Consider the following 24,198-nt stretch of genomic DNA (forward strand, 5'->3'; position numbering starts at 1 on the left):
GTGTCTGGAGAGCTCCCAGCCCATTGCTGTTTTCAGAATGGGAGCAGAGAAAGGGAATGGAGGGAATTTAGTCTGGGGTTTTTTCAGCTGGTGCTGGAGAGTGGGGTGAGTGGATTGGAGCCCCCTGATTGAACTCCTTCTGCTACCTTTCCCTCCTCCCATTCTGAGAACAGCATCTGCGCTGGGCGTGGGGAGTGGAGTTGCTACAGAGACTGGGCTGCAGGCTTGTAGCAAGCAGCTGCAACCCCCAACTCCCAGACCCAACAGCAAACTTCTGTTAGATCTGGAGAATTGTTGCAACCCATAGCACTTCCTGCAAAGTGTGCTATGAGTTGCATCAGAGAGCTGCTCTTTTGTCTGCACCCTCTATTTCCACCCTTAAAGTCCCTAATCAAACCTTCTGTACAAGGTCAGAGTCCTTCCAGTGTACTGGATCTGAAAGTGTAATTTCTCCCTGGGAAATTAAAGTCTTTGTCTTTATCATATAAGAAAAGGAGGCCATTTCCCTGTCTTAATTCAAGAGCTAGTTTAGGCAGCATCATGTGTTTTTAGTGAGTCTCCAGCTGGTATTTCTATATCCATTACAGCACTCTGCTTTATTCCCTACATGTCTTTACCCTCCCATGTAAAGTGGGTTTGTTTTTTCCATCCAGGATGAGCCGTCAGAAGAAAACAATGAAGCTTTCCCGTGCTCTTTCTGACTTGGTGAAGTACACAAAATCTGTTGGGATCCATGATGTTGAAACTGAACGTAAGTTGAACTAAATGTCTTCTAAAAATTAATTGCTCTACGTGGAGTTCAGAAACTGGCTTGAAAGACATATTCTTATGACTTTTTCTTAACTACAAATTGGTTCTTTTTTTCCTGAAGGGAATTTGACAGTAAAGTTGCATGCAATCAGTCTGGGGCATTTCAAAGTGGCTGAGCATCTGAGTTGACTTTGAATCTGCAAAATGAATCAGAATTTGTGCAACAACATAATTAAAGGGGATAAAATTAACCACAGGTAGTAATAATCCATGCAGTTGCTGCCAGTAGGGATTAAAACTGTCCTATGCCAATTTATGTCCTAGGAAGCAATTAGACACTAAACAGACCTCCATGCTGCTCTCAGCCAGAATTTATAACAGTTTGGAGAGTATTGTCTACATGAAAACTTGTTTTCATAGCAGTAAAGAAATCGTCAAAGCTTTCCATAAATTCTGAAAGTTGAGATGCAGCTTTGAAACTTCAGCATTATGTTGCTTGGGAAATTTCTCTGTGATTAACCCTGAGTGGAATTCAGAAGTGTAAATGCCACCCATGATAATATGAAAAGTAGGGAGAGCAGGTCTTACCCTCTCCTTAAGCATCTTCACCCTCCAAAATTTGGTTCAAGCAATGTATGAAGGATTAGGTTCCTTGTTATACCTGGCTGTTTCTCCCAGCCTCATATCCTCCATGGATGGAACATAGCACAATGACTTGGCTGCAGTGAAAAAGAGCAAAACACATCTATTCAGGGTGTGTTTACTAGAGAATGATGTGTAATTGAGACTATGTTGTTAGAGGCATTTTTAAAAGGAAAGGCATTCCCTCCCATTTCTTTCTGTCCTTGTAGTCGCTTCCAGTTGGCAGGTCTCATCTTTTAGCGAGACAAAGGCCCATCAGATACTCCAGCAAAAGCCAGAACAGTATCTACACTTCAACCAACACCAGTTGTCTCGCATCTACCCATCTTCTTATCGGGTAGACTCTAGCAACTACAATCCCCAGCCCTTTTGGAATGCTGGCTGCCAGCTGGGTAAGCAGAAAAAATGCACGTTTAATTTCTTTTAAATAGGGATTATTTACTGTATGGCTGAAGAACCAAAACTGTGTCTGGATAGAAAAGCAGGACAGAAACACATTCCCAAACCATGCTTGGGTTATCTGTGTGGTGTGAACAGTATGGGGCGGTACTGTGCCAGGCCTAAAACCACCCTTTGGGAGTTTCCCCTGGGCAGCCTACAGCTGGCTGTCCTGCTTCCTAGAGAACACTCGCAAGCCTGGGTTAACACTGCCACCACCCAAGCACTGGTCTCTGGTAGGGCTCTGTGCAGCTCGGGGCACACAGACCCTGCAAAACTTGGGGGTGCTTTGCCCACAATAATATTTCTGGGTGCTTCTTTCAGCCTGAAGCATCCAAAGATAGCATCAGATAACTGAGGGACAATAAAAGGCAAACTTTGCTGGCCAAGCTGGGAGCAAATGGCTTCCTTTCTCTCTGCCAACAGTAGCACAGCAAGGCATGCTGTAACCCAATTCCTTTATTGATCAGAGAAAGGTGGGGAGCTGGGGGGAGTGGGGGTTAGAACAAGGAAGTCAGAATACACTTTGAGCAAACATAAGCAATGCGAGTCTTTTACAGGTAATTGGACACAGTAATCCTTTTAAGACGTGATTGGCCTAAACATAATTCTTAACTTCTGGCCAGTTTCCAGGGTTCTACTTACAGAAAATCACAGGGGCATGTTGCTTGTGGTGCTCCAAAATGCCCGCCTCCAGGAAGCAAGTGCTCCCCCTTCCCCCCAGGAATTTATCTGGCCAGGTAACCTGGATGACCAGCCTGAACCAAAAAGAAAGCAAGGAGAGAAAGAGAGGTGTCACCTGGTCAGGCCCAAGTGAGAGGCAGAGAGAGAGGGATTTTTTCATAACCTGGTCATCCAGTTGTACCAGCATTTGGGGCTGGTCAGATAGCTCTGTGGTGCTAAGTGAGTAGGGTGATCCAGACGTTTCTCATATACAGTGAGGCCTGGTAAATGGAAATGAATATGGTCCCTGTAAGCAGCCCTACAAGTAGGCACTGAATTGACAACAATATTCCAGGAAACCTCTCTCCTCAGAGCTGACATGCCTTTGGTCTAAGAGGATATAATCATCCTTCCTACATCCCTGGGTCTCTGCCACCAGAAAAAAAAAGGCTTAAAACATATGTAGGTTTACTTGCTCAAATTGAGTACTGTGAAGGGAGATGCTGGCAGCAACCTGCCCTAGTGTTTGTGCCTCCTTCTTTGCAACAGTTGCACTAAACTACCAGTCAGAGGGGAGAATGCTGCAGCTGAACCGGGCCAAGTTCAGTGCCAACGGGAATTGCGGCTACGTCCTCAAACCAAAGTGCATGTGTCAAGGTAAGGAATAGCCTGTGATGGGTGCTGCTGCATTTAGGAAATGAGGGCTTATGCAAAGGAGACTCCTTACTATTTAGGGCAGCTTTTAAGCAGAGCCCGTTGCTTGGGAACCGTTGTTTGGGGATCACAGAGAGCTGTGCAGGTGCAGTCCTCTTTAGGGCCAGACCTTTTAGTGTACTGAACTCCTTTTAACACATGCAAGAGGAGTGTCTCTGGGGAAAGCATCAAGCAGGGAAGGATGTATTTTGGGCTTCAGTGAAGCAGGTTTGTCCCGGAAAAGTTACATGCCAAGAAAAACACCTCCCTTTTTGCTTTGTACGTTTCTCATTTATTCATCACTTCCTCACCCTAAACCCTTTTTCTCAAAGGAGTGCAAAATATGGCCCATGGGCTAGATCTGGCTTGCCAACTGGCTGTATCCAGCCCACAAGTGTGGCCTCAAACTCATGGGATCTGGCCCGTGGGCAGCCAAGGGCTCTGGCTATAGCTGCTTTGGATGGGGCTGTTTCTAGCCCTCCAGGTGGGGATGTTTCTACTGTGCCGGCTGAGTAGGCAATACTGCTTCCACTCAATGCTAATGAGGCGGCATCAGCTGTGGACATTGGCAGATGCCCTGTGGGCACCCAAGGGCTTTGTCTCTGGCCACTGCATGGTGCTGGATAGGCAAGGCTGTTTGTGCTGTGCCAGGTGGGCAGGTGACACCGCTTCAACCCAGTGCTAATGAAACAGTCAGCTGGGGCATGAGCAGATGCCCTGACCCTCACCTGGAAACTGCCGGCCACGTCTACAGCTGATGTTAGCAACCACCAGGGGCAGCTTCTACCTGGCAGGTCCTGGCATAAGCTGCGGACACGGCCAGCAGGTTCTGGGCGGGGTGAGAATTGGGACATGCTACAGTTCTGGATGGCATGGGGATGGGGCAAAGAGAGAAGTGTGACCCTCAAGAGGACACCAAAATGCATTAAGTGGCCCTCCAGCCAAAATAAATACCCACCCTTGCTTTATCTGCTCTCCTGGATGTAACAGATAATGTAGCCTTGGGCTCAGGGTTTAAATGCCATTTTGGGGTTTAGGTTGTTTTGTGTAAACAATTTGCACAATGCTTCATTGTTTGGACAGCTGCAAACCTCTGGACTTGGAGTAAATTGAATTTATTATCATGCCTTTCTTCTTGCACATCCCTTCCCCTTCCACTGTTTACTATAGTCAGTCCACCACTATGCCCTGTTTAATCTGGGCTTCAAAATGCCTAGTGACTCAGTGACTTTAACTCCAGCTTACAGCCAGTTGATTCATCTTCTTTGTGTCCTAGTATACATACAGACTGATGCAGTGGAACGCCTTCTAGCATCTTAGGTATTTGGGGCTTTCATTGTATTGCAAATAATTTCACCTCAGGTCCTCATGTGTGGTGTAAAAAGCAATTTAGAGAGATGGGAGATGGCCATAAAATTCAAATCTGGACCTGGAAACTGCAGGTGTTCATATCCAAGTTTCATCCCCCTCTCTCAGTCCTACCAGCTCCGTACATTGCTTCCTTGTGGTTAATTTGGCAACATGCAGTGTTTGCAACTAAGATTTCTAGAGTTACCTTTGGAAGCGTTAATAGTACCATGGTCCTTGCTGTACTAGTAGTGCTGCCTGATTGTGACAGCAAAACTGCAAAGGATTTGATGGCTGCCATTACAGTATTTTGGTGTTGTATCTGTAGAGATGCATGAGGGGATTGGTTGGAAACTGGATTTCTGTTTTTAGAGCAAAATAAGCCCTGAGGAGGCTTCAAGAACCAAGTCACTAGGTGCCTGGTTTGCTTCTGCCACTGTCCTCCTTAATATTGTATGGATTCTTGGCCTCCCAGGTGTCTTTAATCCAAATTCTGAGGACCCACTACCTGGTCAGCTGAAGAAGCAGCTTGTGTTGAGGATTATCAGTGGGCAACAGCTCCCAAAGCCACGGGACTCCATGCTGGGAGACAGAGGAGAGGTATGGGTCTGAGGACTGATCTGGTGCTTGTGTGTGTGTGTGTTTGCAGACTGACAGAGGTGAGCCTGAGGGTCCTGACGTTCTGCAGTTCTTTCCTTGGGGAGAAACTGAACTTTCTGACAAATAGATTAGGCAGCCCCTGAGTTTCCAAGAGCACCAGGTGCTTTTCCTCTCTCCTGAGCACTGTGGAGCTAGTTTGCCTTATTGTCAATATAGTGCCTCCAGGATGTACTGGGAAGGCCAAGATGCTCAATCATCGTGATGGGTCCCTATTCACAGCAATGCTCTGAAACTTCCAGACAGAGCCAAGCAAAGCCCAGAGCTTTTCTGAAAGTACATAAAACTGCTGAGCTTGTCAGCCAAGACAAATGGAGCTACTTGAGTACCTCTCTTGCCCTCTGCTTGTATGAATACTGCTCCCAGTCCCCCCTTTACCACAGAGTATTGTGACTTCTCTTTCCCTCTTTGGTTTTGCTTCTATCATGTGGTTTTGCAGTGGTTTATTTTGTTTTTATAAAGCTTCTAGCAACTTCAGTTGAGGAAATATCAGCTGGCCTAAAATGAGCCAAAATCATGCAGCCTCTTGACAGCCTTGGCCAGGGGTTTATTTCTTGTACTGGTCTGTGTTATTGTGCAGCATCCCCAGTGTGACTGTTCAGTAGGGCTGTGCGAGGCTTCGGACAGAGCTTCAGGTCTGGAGAAGCTTCGGATGCTTTGGGGGCTGAAGCAGCACATCCGGGTCGAAGCGCTGCCTCGTTTGGCTTCCCGAAGCACTTGAGAGCCGCCTTGGAGATCCAGCCATAGCGTATAATGGGGAAACAATAAAATATCTACAACTTAGTTGTTTTGTGTCCGATTTGGATGAAATCTTCAGGGCTGGTAGACTCTGCAGAGAGCATGCAGCCTGCCAAGTTTCAAGAGGATCGATGCAGGGGTTTGGGGGGAACGGTACCCCAAATTCTTGAAAGCAAAACTCCTGTCACGTCTATGTGTTATAACACAGGGCGGTCAAAACTGCAGGGGTGGAAGCTCTTACTGTGGCCACAAAGCCTGCCAAGTTTCAAGGAAGTCAGTGCAGGAGTTTGAGGGGAACTGCCCCACAAGCTGTGGACAAGCAAAACTGGTGCTTTGGGTGCTGTGGGACTGATTGTGTCTGTCTTGGGCAGGGGAGGAGAGACACCAAGGAACCTAGCTACCACATAATGACTTAACGAGCATCAATTAGCACCTACAAAACTAGGCTAAGGAGAGGAAACACTCAATGCAGCCTGTCAACTGGCCCAGGACAGACAGTCTTGGCATGAGTTTTGTCTGTCAGCAGCTAGCGGTGCAGGGCCCCAGAACCACCCGGACTGATCTCCTCCACAGTTGTCAGGTGTCGTGGCCTCAGCAGGGGCTACCATCCCTGCAGCTGTCACCCCGCTGCGCCTTAACACACGCAGGGTCACCCATGGCATGAGTTTTGCTTGTCCACAGCTTGAGGTGCAGTTCCCCCCAAACCCCTGCACCGATCTTCTTGAAACTTAGCAGGTTTCATGCTCTCAGCAGAGGCTACCATCCCTGCAAGGTTCATTCACATTGGACAGAAAACAACAACGTTATAGGTATTTCATTGATTCCCCATTATACCCTATGGCCAGATCTCTGAGGCGGCTCTAAAGCTTTGGAGCCGTTTCAGTCAGATCGAGGCAGAAACCCAGTCCGGAGCTCCAGATCAGATCGCAGCCATCTGACGCAGCTGGATCCAAAGCCGGATCGGAGCACTGTCAACTCGCATAGGCCTACTGTTCAGTACTAGAAGAGGGTAGCCGACCGAGCTCGAGTTAGAATTCCCCTCAAGCCTTTGCCGGTTAGCAGTAGAGCTGAAGCCGGCTGAGTGGGTCTGAAATGCTTGGACCTGATACAGAGTTTGCAACGACTTTGAAATACTCTTCCTAAAGGTCTTGTCCACTAAACTGGAGCATGCAAGTATCTGTCTCAAGGGCACAGAAAGGCTGCACTGAATCCATCTAAGCATCCAGATGTGGGCTTGCAGTCTCGTTCCATCTTTCTTGTCTCCTTTCTAGCATTAAGATGCCTGTGACTGCCTGCGATCCAAAAGATGAAGGCTTGCCTGTGGCAGAGGCATCAGGCTGGAATTCATTTTATCCTGAGAACCAAGGTAGCTTAGTCTTCATGTAGATCTGTGTTACCAAGCTACCTCAGGTATCTCTAAACTACACCACAGTGTCCAGCACAGACATATTCCAAGAAGCACAAGTACTGCCAAAAGCCAGTGGGATATGAAAATCCTACCATGCGTTTTATTTGTATTGTGCTATATTACCTTAACTCCCAGTCCAAAACTGGAGCCTTGTTGTGCTGAGAACAATGCACATTACAAGAAGAGAGTTCCTGCTGCAAAGCCTGTTGAAGAGTAGAGCTATGGGGACAAGATAAAATGGTTCACTGATGCATTGAGCAGCCATTTGTGTTGAAAATTGAAATGTCTTAAAAGCACTAACAAAAAGAGGAAAAAAGACTTGTGTTTTTCTTAGTAGCAAAGTATCCTGTGAGTTTATAGTCTGGTCTGCAGCAAAGATTTGTTTTCTGCAGAACACCAGAAAGCTAGCATACAATTATTAATCTAGCCACTGTCTGTCATCTTCTTCTTGTCATCCTAACTTTGTTGGTCCCAGATTTAAGATAGTTCATTTTCAGTTGTGTTAGTTTTTTGGACAACAGTAACCTGGAAAACTCTTCTCTTCTCCTGAGAATGTATTGTCTGAGAGTATACTTTCTGTATTCAGTGATCAGCAAACCACTACTGTTGATCAGGATATATGGGCAAATGAAGACAGACACCATGATGGATTAGGTTGCAGACCGCAGCTTCTTTGGTTTCTGTCTCATATTTTGTTTCCTTTCTTTTTTGCAGATCATAGATCCATTTGTAGAAGTGGAGATCATAGGGTTACCAGTGGACTGCTACAAAGAACAAACCAGAGTAGTTGATGACAATGGTAATCCCTTGTTTTGTGGTTTCCCCACAGCCATCTGGAACATGCTCAAGCTGGAAGAAGCTTGAAAGGGTCATTTCTAGGTGTAACCTCATATCAAGGCAAAACCTGCCAAACGTGGGGCTCATTTAAGCAAATCATCTACTTTGGGTGGTGCTTAATCATGTTCTTATGTTAGTGCATCAATGAAGAATAGCCTTAGTGAGGAAATGTGGTGTGGTGAGGATCTTGGGGCAATTTCTGCTCTACTTCCTGATGCCGTCATTATTTGGAGAATATTCAAACCCGAAAGGGATCAGAACAGAGGACTGGACACCAGCAGCTTTCTAGGGTTCCTCTTAGCTCTGCCAGTATGTAGGCTTCTGAAGAAGATAGAAATATGTATAGGAGTGCCACATCTCACATTTCTCTCACAGCTTCTATTGAAGTTCCTGGGAGTTCTGGATGTGCCAAGAACACAGTATAGAGTCCTTAGGGGAAAGTTACCTAGATTGATCATTGCTGTGTGAGCATCACAGGCACAGAACAATACTTAATCCTTCTGAAAAGGTCTCCACAACAGGTTATCAGACATTAAGAGCTGATTCTGTCATTCCCAGGTTTCAATCCAATGTGGGAGGAGACTCTGGTATTCATGGTACACATGCCAGAGATTACACTTGTTCGGTTCCTGGTGTGGGATCACGATCCAATTGGACGGGATTTTATTGGACAGAGGACGATAGCTTTTAAAAGCATGATGCCAGGTAAGCCAGTAGTCTCTGGTGGTGAAATGCCAGGTGCATTGGCTGCTTCAGTCAACAAAATGCCTTTATTCAGACAATTTTACAACGTCTCTTGGGTGTGTCCATGCATATAAACAACTGTATCAGGGAGTCAAGGTGATCTAGTGGGTAGAGCAGAAGATGGGGACTCTAGACTCCTGGGTCCTCTAGCCAGGTATGTCACTAAATATTATGTGACAATGATCAAATCATCTGACCTGAGGCCAGATTTTCAAAAGTACTTGATGCCTCACTGGTCCCCTTAACAAACCAACTTCTCAGGCAGGTACCTAAATGGAATCTGCTGTTGAGCTCTTCTGCAAACATGGGGCCTGGGGCCTCACTTCTCTCCTTGCAGCATGGCGGTAATGATACTTGCCACATCACATGCACATTATGCAGTTTAATTAATGAGCACTTTGAGGTGTTAAAAATGCTATTGGGTAGATCTGCAAAAGACCAGCAGGAAATTAATGTGCCATGGCAAAGCATGCAGGACTGGAAAGACTACAGTGCAGAATTGCTTCTTTCTTGTCCCTTTATGCTGCTTTTTCCCCCCTTCAGTGCATTATTATTAATTGGCACCTGCCTGGTTTTAACACATCAAATGAGACGCAGTGATTTTGTAGTCAGTGGGGCAAACTTCAAAAACCTTCCTAAAAGAAGTTGGAGTCTTATTTGGTCTCATGTTTTCTGGCAGTTCACCAGTGGCTACAATTATCATCAGTAATAGTTGAATGTAAAGTAGGCAGCCAGTTGTTTTGTTAGTGAGGTCCAGGGGGTTTTTTTTAAACTCTTTATTTTTTTCCTGTCCATTTCCTGCTTTTTGTGCAATTCTATTTCATATAAAAGCACGCTGTGTGTGCATGGTTTTTTTTTCTTTCCTTCAAAACAGAGGAAATGAAAGTTTTATTTAAAAAAGAAAAAACCCATCTGAGTAAAAAAACAGATTGTAATGTCTATTTCAGTGTTAATAATGGGCCCTGGGTCCCCGTGAGAGAAACTAATCAATTCTAAGTCACAGAATTGACAGCAGCAATAATGGACAGTGGGAAGAATAGGGTGTAGATTTCTTTTCTATAATAAGAAAGAGACAAGGGGAAATGTTGGTTAACTTTGTAAAATGGCATGACTCTTAGACAGATTGAGTGTGGTGAAGTGATGAACAAGTCTGAGCACTTAGCAGCTGGAGGAGCTGAGAGAAAGCTTGTTTTTTCTTTCCTAGTTGCAAATGGAAAGTCTCCAGCAGTTCCCTCTGTCACTTCTCTCTCCTCCCCATTAGCTCCACTCTCTCTGTTTCAGGCTATCGGCACGTGTACCTGGAAGGTATAGAAGAAGCATCCATCTTTGTTCATGTAGCTATTAATGACATCTGCGGTAAGGTGAGTGCCTTCAGCCTAACGTGATGTGGCCTGCATTTGTAACTATGCCAGCAGGGGTCTGTACCATGCACGGAGAGCCCGGGGTTGGGGATCGAAGCTAATATGTTTTTGGAAACAAAACAACTGCATCTCAGAGTTGTACAGAAGCCTACGTTCTTCCTCAACACGCACGGCATAAACTGGTGGCATAGCCGGTCAACAAGGAACTTTCTGCCTTGCATGAGCAGCATATTATATCCCTCATGCAGTGCTTTTGTTCTAGGCAGTTTCTCCTCCCTGTGACTCCTTAGGGCCAAATTCTGACTCTGTTCTTACGTAGCACTTACTGCGAGTGGAATTTGTCCAGATGTAGAGCTGGAGTAACTGTACTGCAGTGTTACCAGCTGTGTAGTTCAGCCTTTTGTTGTCACTGGGGATTTGCTTGAGATGTGACCTTGGCACCAAGTGTCAATGCTGCCAGACATGGCAGAACAAACGGGAGAGCTGCCTTCTCACTGAATAGGTCCCCCAAGCACCTGAGTGTGCCTCCCAGCTGTGTAGGAAACAAAAGAGAAGGCAGCCTTTAAGCCCAGAGAGAATGTGTTGCATTCTCTGGTGAGTGTCCAAAATGGAATAGCAACCTGATGCTTGGAGGATATAGTATTTCAACATTTGGGAATTTAGATAAGCATATATGGGTCACTCTAGCATATTAGGTTCTCATTCCTTGAGAAGAGGAAGGTAGCTCTGAACCACTGGGTGTTTTCTGGCTGTAGAGTTTATTCTGCAAATGCTCTCTCTCTGTGAGGCTGGTGGATTTTAAACATGCCGTTAATGAATTACCAGCTTGGAGACCTGCCCCCACTTCTGCACCTTTATTTTGGGTCTGCTTTAGTGCAGAGATAGCTGGGGTTTTCCCTAAGCATTTCTGGCACTCAGTACTCCCTTGACATCTCTTGGACACATGCCCAGTTGCTAGCTTGCTTCACACGAAGGCAGAGTACAATTGTCTTGAATCCATGTTCCAGTTTCATGTGAGCAGTTCCCAAGTTGAATGTAAAGCTGCAGCTTCTCACTTCCCCAGTGTATAGTTGAGTTGACATATCTCTTCAGTGCCATATCTCCCGTTCATTTTAATGTCAGGTGTGTAGTTGAATCCCTTTCCATGCTTTGAATATCTCAACGTTGGTTTGTGTCAGAAAACAAGTGTCCTGCAGCATCAGGGTGCAATACAAGCTTTTACCAGTGGGAAGCAGCATTGAGCAGCCTGGGAGAGCTGAGATAGTTCCAAAATGCTGCTGCTCATCCTAGGGCAAAAAAATTGTATCTGGTTATGGTGCTTTTTAAGCTATCTTCTAAAATAGTGGAACTGGAAAAGGAGTTGGGACAACTCTGGGCAAAAGTGCACTTCAGAGCATGGAAGGAGTGGTGTCCTGCTAGGTATTTCAGCAAAAGCTACTAGAAGGAGAGGAGTTCCTGGCTGTGTCTGTATGTTTGTATTCAGTGCCTAAACTAATCACCTTCTGGCAGGTACAGTTTCCACCTGACATTTCTGGGAGCCTGGTCTGCTGCATTTTTCTCCAGAATGAGCATAGCTCTGAGGAGCGGGAGAGTTTAATGCCGTGAGTGACAGAGAGGTGGCTGCTGCTGAAGAATAGGATTGATCACAGCTGAGAAGCCCCAGTCAGTGTTACGTGCTCCTGTCGTGTACAAAGTTTGGGAACATCCAGATAGGGTAAAAGTCCAATGAATCCCAATTTCTAGAAACTCAGGGAACTAAATGGCAGACTGAGAATAGTAATTATGCCGGGGATGATTCTGCCCTGGTTTCCTGCTCCCACCCTGCTAGAATCAAGGATGGGTAGGGAACCATCCAGCTCCTTTAAGCAATTTGAGGCACTTATGAAATTAGCATCTCCACTGAAGCTTGAATGGGCATGGTTTGGGGTCATGGCCTCATCTGGTACTTTGTCTGGGGAAACACTCCACCAACCTGCACCCTGCTTAGAGAAAGCGTGAATGGGCTTCTTCTGCTTGATCTATTTTTGGGTGGATGTCTGCCACATTCAGAAGCCCATTTAGCAGCTGCTCACCACCAGCAGAATTGGCCTTTCCCAGCCCCTTTGACTTCCCTTACTTCCCCCCTTCCTCCAAAAGACAGACTAACAGCTGCCGTTACCTTTGCTCCATCCCAAAGCTGGAGCAGAGACGGCCAAACAGTTCCCAGTGCTATGGACTGTATCAGACAGGCCAATGCTGAACTGCAGAGAGCTTCATGTATTACAGTAGTAACATATAGCATTTAAATCCTGTCCCTTCCAGGCACAAGATAGTACTTAATTATGGCAAACTCTAGAAAGGTTGAGGGCAGGTTCATTTGTTAAAGGCAGAGAGAGAAAAGGGGGCACCTTCAATTTTAATTTTTACTAGTGGGTTTGGGAGCATTGGGATTTTTATCAGTGGTGCCCAGTGATTGGGGGAGGGACTCTTCAGTTCCTGTTACCTCCTCACTCACTCTGTCTTTGTGGGATCCACTTTGCACTTGCCCATTTCTACACCAGCACAAAAAAGGGACATGCTGGATTCTGTCCATTAGTAGGTACCAAAAGTAAAAACAAAGTTGCAGGGCTGCCACACAAAGAGGAGGAGAGCCTACAACACCAATAAGCTCTGGGTTTTGCATGTGTAGCGAGGCAGGCAAAAGACCTTGTGTCCCTTGGAGTTCCCTTGGCCCTTCTAGCTTTCCAGCAGTCATTGAAGAGGCTCCCCTGCAATTGGGTGAAATCCCAGCCTCAGTGGGGAGAAGTTTTCAACTTTTCTTCTTTTCATTTTTTAAAGAAACTCTTCTTAAATGTGCTGATTTTATTATATGGTCCTAATTAAATGCAGGGGAAACAGAGAGGAGAGTCTAATTAGAGCAACAGAAAGACTGAAATAAACAATAAAGGCTTTGTCTCAGTTCAGAGGGAGCCAAGGGGAAGCCAGGCACTGTCTAATCCTATTGCCAATTACTTGAGGGGAAAGGCTACTTCAAGTGCAAGTGTTGCATGGCAACAGCCACAAGGAAAGAGGGGAGAGAAGAACCCATTTTGCCCACCCACCTTCCAGGAGCAGAGGGAGCGAAGGGGGAGCAGCGAGAAGATGAAGAAAGCCTTTCAGTTCCAGTGAAGCTTCTTTCCAAGAGGCTCCTTTCCACCTCTCATGCATCCAGTCCTATCTTGGGCACTTTCTGCTGATGGACTAGCACATGCTTGCTGGTTTTGTATTCTGTTGTCCTGATTCTTCAATGCACACAAGATGGTTCTCTAGCCCTGATCACCTACAGATCAAGTTTAACTGCCTCCACTCAGTGCAGCCTAGCGCCTTACTCCAAGACAGTAAGATGTCCAACACTGGAACCATTCCTCATCTTTGTGGAAGTTACCGCTCACCTCAGCTGCCTTTTGGGTTGACTGCTCCTATGAAACATTTTCTTATGTCTGAATTCATCCTCCCTTCCTTGAAAGTGTTTTCTCCCTTTTAATGCCTCCTCGGTCACTATCTCATAAATACTCACTGCTCTTGGTTTCCACTTGAGTAACTTGCTGATGGGTAGTTTTAATTTGCAGCAGGATGACACATACCACTTAAACCTTGACAGCAATTTTGGGGTTGTTGGACTTTCTCAGAACACTGTCTTAAGCAAGTAGCTTATCCTTATGCACATCAGAAGACCCCTGTTGTATCATGCTGTCTCATCCCTGTCTTTATCTCCTGGCTTCCAATTAACTGAACTGATTCGTTTTCTGATTGCTTTATTTCCTTTTCATGTCTTCAGTCTATTACACACTGCTTGTTGCTTCTCATTACCACTGCAACCTGTTTAGCTTTGCTGCAATTAATATGCTAATACTGTGTTCTAACCTCACTATGGCACAGCTTGATAATGAGCCCATGGTCACTTCCACTTCCAAATACTCTACTACTAAACAGCGTGAGCCCCTTGCACAACCCCGCCCCATACTTGTGTCTTTGGATTGCTTTTTGCCGTCCTTAGTTCTGTAGCACCTTCCTGTTTATGCAGTCCCACGGAAACCAGTAAGGGCTGTGGGTAGAAAAAGATTCAACTTGGTGAGAGCAAGAATGATAGACCCTGACTCCTGGCATTAGTTCCAAGCTCATTTTAAAGACTAGAGTCACTAAGGCAACTGCAGCCTCCTTATGAATGCCAGCCCTTTGAGCTTGGGCTTGAACTTGTGCTAGGATCTGCCTGTATCATTTGCTGTGCAGACAGTAGTGGGTGAAGTCTTCTGTACTGTAGTCTCTTAATGCTATTGCTCTGTTCCATACATTCTGTTTGGGGATTTGGTTCCTTATGCTTAGACTTGGGGTAAATCATGAGGTGGTATAAATCAGTGCAGCTTCACTGGCTCTGGTGGTCTTATACCAGCTTACCCTCACAGGGTTTCTGGGCCATTGACATAGTGAAGCGGTGCTGTTTTATGTAAACTGATGGGAGAACCTTTAAATTGCAAAGAGGTTGATTTAGTATTTTAGAAAAGGCTCTGACTCTTCCCCTCTGTTTGTTCCTGGATTTACAGTGCAAGTGGAATTCCACAGGCATCGGCATTGGGTGGGCATCTGGACAGCACGCAGATATCTGTGCAATTACATGGCCCCAGGATTGTATGCAAGAACAAAATTGGAGGCATATAATGAAACACTTTTAAATAGACTTGGTTGAAAATGCTCATTGGTGGTTGTTATTTATTTTCCTCCCAAAATAGGGAGTATTCTCAGACAAACAACAACATCTAACAGATACCACCCCCCCCCCCAATTTTCCAATCAATTCTATTTGAAAATATACTTTTTTTCTGAATTTGGGAAAATATCTAGGGCTGCTCCCTGGCAGGTGAATGTGTGAATTCCCTTCAGTGGGTTAATTTGGAGGGCTCCGTAACTGGTTTATATTACTGGAACAAGCAAAGCAATTTTCACGCGCTCACTGCGTCAAACCAGAACCATGAATGATGCTTCCTCCATAAGCCTGGGTAGGGAATGACTGTCTCGGCTTTTGTCCATCCTTATTGACCCAGCTGCTCCAGCACAGATATTGGCATTGCCTATTATTCTCCTAAGCTCAGAAATTTCAGCTTCCTTAGTAACTCAGAGTTGCAAAAGCAGGACCTCAGACTTTTATGCCACCACTTCTAGTTTACTTAGAACCTGTCTCTTAGAGATGCTTTGCCTTGTTTCTGTCTCTTCTGTAGTCTATGCATGTATTGTGGAATTTCACTTGTTTTTCTAGATGTGCATATCTCTGAGATCCTCCCTCACTGTTGTTTTGTGTCTTACTTGCCTTTACTCTGTCTGTTTGTGATTTCAGTGGACTTCTCTATGTCAAAAAAAGTCTACTTTTAGAAGCAGAGCATTTTTAGAAGCCTTGAAGGTACCCCCTCCTGTCTCAGGAAGGTGTAGTGAGCACCGCCAGACACCTGCATGCGTCTAACCAGTGACCTCATTAGCATTGGTGTTTTCTTATTAGCATTTTGAAAATATTCAACTCATAACATGGATTGTGACATCTTGGTCAGTTTTGTCGGGTCATCGATCAGCCAGAGATTCCTCCATTTACGAAGCAGATCCAGGATAAAGATCTTTCTCTTCCTTTTTATTTTCCTCCTTCTTTTTCCTGCTCGCTTGCTAGCTTTTCTCTCATGTATGAAAAAAGCCCAAAACACTTCCTTGAACTATACTAGAGCAGTGAGCACTAATGAGTTTGCTAAGTTTGGGGGAAAACCTCAGGTGCTGATTACTGTAGGTCCGCTTTGGAGAGAAAAATCTTCATCCCTGGTTGCAAAAGTTAGAACTGAAGCTGAAAGCAGATATTCTGGATCTTCTTCTAAATGGCTCTTGTTTTTACCCTTTTTAAAAACCAAATTTGTGCTGGATTTGGGTTCTTGAATCGTGACTTTGATTCAAGCATTAATGGCTAGTCTAACAGAGATGCACCAGATAAGCTAGAATGATACCTGGGCCCCTTCACTGCACATCACCCATTTCATCAGTGGAATTATTTCTTTTGTTTTTATTGGGGTTACTTGTGTATGTGTGTGTGGGAGATTTTTCTGAATTTTGCAAGTATCTGATAGTGGGGTCTAGTTATCATTTTACAGTAGTAAATCTGTGCACTTGCCAACTTTCCTCAATTGGATTCTGCTAAGATGCTTCATATTTTGGCTGGTGCGATATCTCCTACACATTGGTTACTACCAGAGGTAGTAGCTCAGCCAAAAATGTTAACCCTAGCCTTGGATCTCCCCAGTGCAAATGACTCCGTACTGCTCCTAGCATCCTTTTGCATTGCCCTGACAGTCTATAGAGAGTTTAACAATATTAACAAACTTTCTGTACCCTGTAGCATTAGCACTGCCCTCATTAGGAAGAATTGGGAAGAACTGGTTCCTGTCCTCTTTCCTGAACTCTCTCTAAATATTTCATAGGCAGGTTTCCTCCTCTTCCTTGTCATTATTTTTTTACATTCAAACATACTCACTCTTCTTATGTCTCAGAATGACCCAATAGCCATAGAATTTGAGAGACTTCCACTGACTTCAGTGTGCTTTGGATCAGGACCATGATAAGGACGTGTAGGTTTTTGTGAGACTGATTCAGAGGAATTTGGGCACTCCAGTAACCCAAAAACAGCTTTATAACCCAGCCTACCTGGTTGGTACAGCTGCTGTAGCTGTGATGCAAAAGCTGGAATTGCCTGAGCATACTGGAAAATCTGGCCCTATGGTCTGGGGAAGGAAAGCAAACCACTCTAAACTGGTCTTTCCTATGACTCCAGCTGGCACTGAAGAAGTATGACCACATCTGTGACATCACAGGGTAAAGGAATCAAAGTAACTACAAGCTGCAAAGGCCCAGCTAGTGTCAGCACTGAAATGAGCAGTTGTGCCTGCTGTTATAAATTTCAAGCACTGGCTTGTGAGCCTTCAAGAGAATATATGTACTCGCTCCTTACACTCAGAATAGTGGAGGGAAGTCACCGTACTGCCAAAGGGGAGTCTGATCAAACTACAGACATGACAGAGAGACCCTTATGAATGGGGAATTGTCTCTTTGCTCTGTTTTAAGAAAGCTATGTGCAACGGGCTCCAAGTGCAGAGCCAAAAGCCAAAGGACCCCTTCCTTATGCATCAGCTTCTTACCTAAAAAGTTGGCAAGTACACCTGGAATGTTAACAGGAATGCTGAGACTTTGCAAACTTCACTGAGATGTAAATCATCTGCCTGAGGGTGGGGAAAGTCACAAGCAGCAATTACCTGCATTTAATGCTTGGGCAAGCACCGAAATGTATGTATTATGGTCCTGACTGACTTTGCTTGTTTATGATGTTTTTTTCCAATTATGAAAACGTATACGGGTGACATTGGATAACAGGGTTGTATAGTAGGAAATGATATAAACTGAATCCCATGGGTGGAGATGGGAGTAGTTCTGTCACCTGGGCCTGGATCTCTTTTCCATGTAAACAATTACTGTGGCACTCAGGACAGTCATCTTCCTATCACAACACAAAACAAAGTGTTTGACATGCATTTCAGATTTCCCTGTGGTTACACAAGAAATGTAAACATCAGTTTGAATGACAAGGTTATTTTTTTTCTTGTATTTTTTTCAATCTGGATGTCTCCTTTTACTTGAAGAAGCCTTGCTGTAAAAACTGAAATCTCCCCTGTGTTCAGGGTGATTAAATTTAGAGTGATCTTAAAGCATAGATTTTAAATTGCCCCAACTTCTGTAGTGTTTATGGTGTGCCACTCACCATGGAGCCTTCTGCTCTGGATGCTGGCCATCTTGTGGTCTGTTGCTCCTATGCAAAGTGTGGGTGAGAGTTGCTGTCCCCAAGAGTGACGGAAGAATTCTGACCTGGTAGAATTTGACATCCTCCCTAAGCAAACACATCATTTTGAAATGATGTAAAAAACCTGCACAAATAAAAAGGGATATTAGTTTTTGCAGTCAAATTTAGTTTCAGCCAGGCCCATAGTTACCAGGACCCCTTTTTAACTGACAGTAAAATATATATATATATATATATATAGAACTTACATTACAGTAGGACCTACAATCCCAAACCTAGATCGAGGTGATCTGCTCTACCTAATCTACCGTTAGATGTAGAGCTGTACATACAAATAGGGCTCATCTACGTGGGGAGGTGAGTGCACAGTGAGCTGAATTTAATGTAGCTATTCCCCACTAACTCCCCATACAAATGCTCTTAATACATACCAGATGCAAGTTAGTTTTCTCCTAAATCAGTTAACTACACAGTGACACTTTGGTAGCTAGTTGTGGTGCTCGGTGCCATTGTGTGGCCTGTCACTGACTGCAAAGTGGCATGGCAGTCTCTTCTGACTTTGTACCTCTCTTGGTGGCACCTGGCATAAGGGGAATAGAGTAGAGCCATAGGCCAAGGAAGTGTGACCCAGGATAAAGGTGAAAGGAAAGAGATGTGAGATGGTTTTGCTAGAACAAAATCTGTGCTGTCTTCACAGAGGTAGGTGAGGGCTTTGCCTGAAGTACTGGCGGCTGGGGGGAAGCTTTAATATACTGGCCAAGGTACTGCTAACTTCCAAACATGCAGTAGAGTTTATAGACTTCAAAGCTGATGTGTGCAGCCCTGAGGGTGCCTATACACATGCAGCAAAGCTGCTCTGACATACTGTAATTACAGCATGTCGGAGCAGACTCAGTTAATCGAGTCTGCTGGAGCATGGTAATTACTGTACTCAAGCAGACTCCAGCATCATGTGTATCAACATCCCCCCACTGAAAAATGGCAGCGGGGGCACTTTAACTGAAGCTCATTCAACAAGCTTTAGTTAAAGTGCCCCTGCCACCATTTTTAAGCACGGGGACGCTGATATACACGTGACGCTCCAGGCCCTTTAATTAGAGTGGCTCTCGGAGCCGCTCTAATTAAAGCACCCCCTGCCACTCTCAGAGCATGTGTATAAACATCCTGAGAGACTCTTCTTGCAGACTCTTAGCCCCCTCCTCCTATTCCATAACAGAACTAGCTACAGATGCATGGTCTGATTGCAAGACAAAGCAATGAAGAGTCTGAATAAGTGAGATGCATAAAACACTACAATGAAAGAACTGAAGCTGCTGGACACACAGTCTCCTCCCAGTCCTTCAGAGTTTTTGCATTCAGGAAGCAGGGAGGTGTTAAAGGCATACAGCCGTGCAACATGGAAGGGCTGTACCTAGATTGTGTCACACTTCAAAGAACAGGTTTCTTAACTAAGGTCCTGATCCACCTCCCACTGGAATCACTGGAAAAAATTCTTGTAGATTTAAATAGCAGCTGGATCAGACCCTAATAGCACGATTATCAGTCCCTTAGGAAGTTGTCGGCAGCATTATCAATGTTATGGTACTGCCAGATTGAGTGCTGTCACTCTGGGGCTCCAGAATCTGTTTTACGAACCAGAGACACTCAAAGTTTCTGTAATTTTTTTTAAAGTGTAAATTTGGCGTAACTAACCAGTATTTTCAATGAGGGTTTTTTTAAACATCAGCGCTCCCCCTTCAGGGTTTGTTTAAATAGTCCATATGTGTTTGTTTTTTTTAAGAAGTCTTATTTTTTTAAAGGAGAGAACTAACTTTACAACAAATCTGTAAGTCTCCAATTAACCCTGGATTCCAGTGGTGAGTTGATTTTTCCTCCTGCCCCTGGTTTCTGCTCTGCATCATTAGAGTGAGCCTATTGGGAATGAATCACTTATTTTGGATCACATTAGATAATAAACCTTCTGTCTTACACAGCAGTGGAGATAACAAAGCAATTGCTAGTACTGAAAAAAACTGAAATTCCTCTTTGGGAGTCCTAAGCCTGTAAGGTTTTGAGTTTTTTGAGTACCTTAGCCATCTTTTCTTGCAGTGAGTATTGGAGCATTCTGGATCTTCCAGAATGAAGCCCTTATTTAGTGATTATTTTTTCCTTTTTAAAAAAATCTAACCCCTGTAGCTTTCCCTGTAGGTAGATACTTAGGATAAACACAAGGTTAAGGCTAAAGTAAAAGCATGGATCATTAATATAAGAATAAAACTGTTTGGAAAATTCAGCCTCAAAAATGCCAGTAGAAAACAGCTGTGACATTTTGCATGGAAATATTTGGAGTTTTTTCATTTTTTTATCCCCTCCCCTTTTTCCAGCTAGCTCTGACACTGGGTGGTGGCAATCTGATAGGATGCCAGATGTGTGTGCGTGCATATGTGTGCGTGTGGTTGTTTTCTTTGCACTTCACCTTGAGTTTTGCATACCAGTGACCAGACATGCATCTTCTGTTATGGGGGCTTCTTTTATTTTCCAGGTCAAGCAAGCTCTGGGCTTAAAAGGCCTATTTCTCAGAAATCCAAAGCAGGCCTCTCTAGACAGTCATGCTGCTGGTCAGCTCCATCGCAAACACTCCTTTAGCAGCCACATCCTACGTCGGACAGCCAGCGCACCCACCAAGAGCCAGAAGAAGAACAAGAAGGGCTTTCCTGAGATTGCTATCGATACCAAAGACAACAGCTCTGAAGGGGCCAGTGAAGACCGTGAACTGGAAGACTCCTCACAGCCTCGCTTTGAGCAAGAGCCGGAAAACACTTCTCCATTGCCGGCTCCCAGAGATGGTGCCAATGGGGAAGTACATGGCAAGGGGTTGAAAGGTAAGGCCCATAATTCTGGTAAAGGTAAAAGTCAAACTCGTGCTCATGGGGGTGCAACTTTCAGTGAGCCCATCAGGAGGTCCAACAGGGTCCGTCTTCAGGAACACCAGAGCGAGAAACAGAGCGTCTTTGCACGCTGTGCCATCAACGGCTCGGGTAGGATCGGGATGGCAACCAACTGCATGAAATGCATGATTGGTTCCAGTGAGAGCCCTGATCTAGAATGCAAGTGGAGTGACCATACTACCAGGCCTATCACTAAAGATGTGCTGCACCACGATCAGTATAGCAGTATAACAGGAGACGAGAGATTAGAACTAAAATATTGGGGTATACAAGACCAACCCAGGCCTCAGTCAGATTTGCAGACTTTCAGCAGCCCTGGAACTGCCGATGATCTACCGAGGAGCACTCAGTCCTTTGTGACCCCAGGGAAGAAAAATGGTGAATCCAAATGTTTTGGGGTAAAAGCTCATTCCCGGCAGAGATGGCAATGCCAGTCTGGTGGCAAGTATGGAAGCACTGTCAACTTGGTCACAGCCAGCAATGGCTCCATATCCTCCAACTCCAGCAGTCAAGAGAGCCTTGGAAGTCCAGAATTGCCCAAGTGCTGCTCTGAGAATTCCCGAAGGCAAGTGGGCACCCTGCAGAGGGAAATGAATGCCTTGTTCGTTCAAAAATTGGAGGAGATTCGAAGTAAATCCCCTATATTCTTTACTGGTAAGACCAGACTTTGTTCACCCCGTCCACCTTAACTCATCTCATTACCTCCGCTTACCCATAGCACCATCCATAGCAGTGCCTCCATTTTGTTTTGCTATAGTCATTCATTTTTTTTTTTGGTGAAAGAAAAACATTTCTGCATAAATGTTTCTATATTTTCTAGCCATGCCTGGTATAGACTAGTCTTTTGTGTCCTTAGCATACCATTTCCAGTAGCAAAGCCACCTGTAGCCTGTGGTTGTGGATTGTTTGTTGTATTCATGAATGCAATATGATACTAAGTAAATTTTAAGACCCCAACCAGAGCATTGCTTAGAGCTTGAATAGGGAAAATGAGATTGTTACCTACGTTGCCTATTCATACTGTTAGTATTTGTATGGCAGTAGACTTCACAGGCTGCAGAAGGATTGGAGTGCAACCATGCACTAACTGCAGTAAAGACACTCCACACCTCAGTGCACTTGTCTCAATATTTTCTACTTCATCTATTTGTTTTTGGGCTCAGTCAAAGAATTGTTTGATGAAATTCTGTAACATGGGTTATGTGGAAGATCAGACTTGATCAATGGGATGTTCTCTTCTGGCCTTAAAATATATAAACCTGTGAGTCCCTGATGCAAAAATGTATGGATAGGCTTAATGGTAAGCATATGATTTCAGTGCAGTTTGCTCACAGATTTAAAATGAAGTTTGGTTCTTGTGTGTATGTGGCTGCACTTTTATGCTCTTTTTTATGAGGGGCTGGGATTTGCTTTCATTCTCTCCAAAGGCACCAACAAGCCTAGAAACAGTCATTTTTAAAATGTCTTGACAATCTCACTGCTGTGTGTTTGGATTCTTGATCTCAGAGGGGAAGGTATACATTTTAGTAAGAAACCTGACTTTGGGTTGGATTGGGGGGCTTTTCAGCATATTTACCAAGAACTGTTAGGTTCTATCAAATCAAATGGGAGGGGGTGGGGGAGAAGAGTTGACAAAAATGCAGACTTTGTTTAAATTATTCCTTTGTTTTGCTTCAAAGTTATACAGCTGGGCTTTTTAAAGCAGCCTGAGAGAGATAGGACTGTGCAGTACAATTATGAAAATGAGTTAGATGTTTTTGAAAATGTTGCCCCCAACTCTCATTGAGAATTGGGTGCCTCATGACTTCAGTCTCCATTGAAAACTGCCAGCAAAAATTTAGCAGTATTTTAGATGTGGACCCAATTTACCCATGGAGATTAGGGGTGTTACTGGCCTCAAGTTTATGTTTTTCACTTTTTTACCCATGATCTGCTCTGAACATCTGGATAATTGATCAGCAGCTCCCGACTTGAGTTTAAACGACAACTGCTGAACCCTGTGTCTAGATCCTTGGCATTAGGCTTTTTAAAAGCTCCAAGGGATGCGACATATGGAACTGTTTCCCATAGCTTGTGCCAGCTCCCACACCAGCCGCCTAAGTCGCTAAAGAAATATTATGATACGCTCAGAATTTGATTAAATCCATCTGACTTCTCAAGCGTGGAATCTGCAACATTTTAAAATGGTAAGAGAGCCATTTGGGCTGGGTGATGATGACCTAGCGACAAATGCTGGGTTTACATAAACTGCAGTCATTCTCCATCCGCTTCCTCCTACAGTGCACTTTGCTTAGACTCCAAGGAAGCCAATAATGTTTGGCTAATATAATTGCTCTTCAAAATTGTCATGCTGAGGAAAGGTGCCAGAAAGATGAGAGAGCCTTTATTTTAGTCCTAAATAGGCGAAGAACTTGAAATAGCGATGCAAGCTTCCGCTGCTTTGCCCTGCTAACATGTTTTAATATTAAAGGTGCAGTGCCTACATTGGTATTGATAAGCACCATTGGATCTGTAAGCGGCAGGCTTTGCCTTGTGGATGTTTTCCATGTAGAATCTGGATTTGGGACATTCTCCCTTACATTCCTAACTCGTGGGCATCAAGGGTCCTTCATGCCCTCGTCCGTCCTGAAATCTAAGAAATTGACCCCTGACGCTGGAACACTGGTGTCAGTGGAAATTTTGCTGTTGATTTTAGTGGAAGTAGGATTGCAGCTTTAAGACCAGTATTTACTGAGCAGGGAAAGGGTTGGAGCAAGAGGAAATTAAGCTCTTTTGAATGCTGAACAGCTGATACAGGCACCAGCAAAACTGACTGTTAGCTGAGGTGGGCTAAGTTTTTTGCTTCCATGTACCTAGGCTACCACACCAGTCCTAGGATTGATTCCTTTCATCCGTGCTTTGTGCCCAGAAATGGGATAATTCAGGTGAATGTGAAAAATGCAGAATAAAAACATGAGCCTGCCTCCAAGGCTGGCAGCAATTTCTGTGCTTCATACTGACTTATGTTGCTGTGTGTGGGCCCTGTTTCTATGATTTGCCTTTTGTCTCAGTGTCTGTGTGAGCAGTACAGTTTCAGGCTGCAATAATGTCATGTATGCCCTGGAGATAACTAGTGTCTGCTGCAAAACTCATTTGTGCCCAATTTGTACTGCTGCTTTT

The 24,198-nt window shown here is 44.6% G+C and overlaps 2 protein-coding genes across 3 annotated transcripts in view; both read left to right on the top strand.

Moving 5' to 3' along the window:
- Positions 1-24,198, top strand: part of PLCH2 (phospholipase C eta 2) — a 362,294-nt gene that overhangs the window by 333,289 nt on the left and 4,807 nt on the right. For both annotated transcript variants that reach the window (XM_090024087.1, XM_090024086.1), the window contains 8 exons: positions 654-751; positions 1,602-1,784; positions 3,043-3,150; positions 5,009-5,133; positions 8,051-8,135; positions 8,732-8,878; positions 10,199-10,278; positions 20,634-20,973. In XM_090024087.1, the coding sequence (XP_089880213.1) occupies positions 654-751; positions 1,602-1,784; positions 3,043-3,150; positions 5,009-5,133; positions 8,051-8,135; positions 8,732-8,878; positions 10,199-10,278; positions 20,634-20,973 (1,166 nt within the window). The remainder of the gene's footprint in view (positions 1-653; positions 752-1,601; positions 1,785-3,042; positions 3,151-5,008; positions 5,134-8,050; positions 8,136-8,731; positions 8,879-10,198; positions 10,279-20,633; positions 20,974-24,198) is intronic.
- On the top strand, positions 20,982-21,731 carry LOC149854658 (uncharacterized; the record flags this gene model as incomplete). Its single annotated transcript, XM_090024648.1, has 1 exon — positions 20,982-21,731. A coding segment is annotated over one exon (747 nt), but the record flags the coding sequence as incomplete, so codon positions are not given.

This window comes from Crocodylus siamensis, chromosome 12 (assembly GCF_052110815.1).
Source record: "Crocodylus siamensis isolate JL-2025a chromosome 12, ASM5211081v1, whole genome shotgun sequence".
Taxonomy (NCBI): Eukaryota; Metazoa; Chordata; order Crocodylia; family Crocodylidae; genus Crocodylus; species Crocodylus siamensis.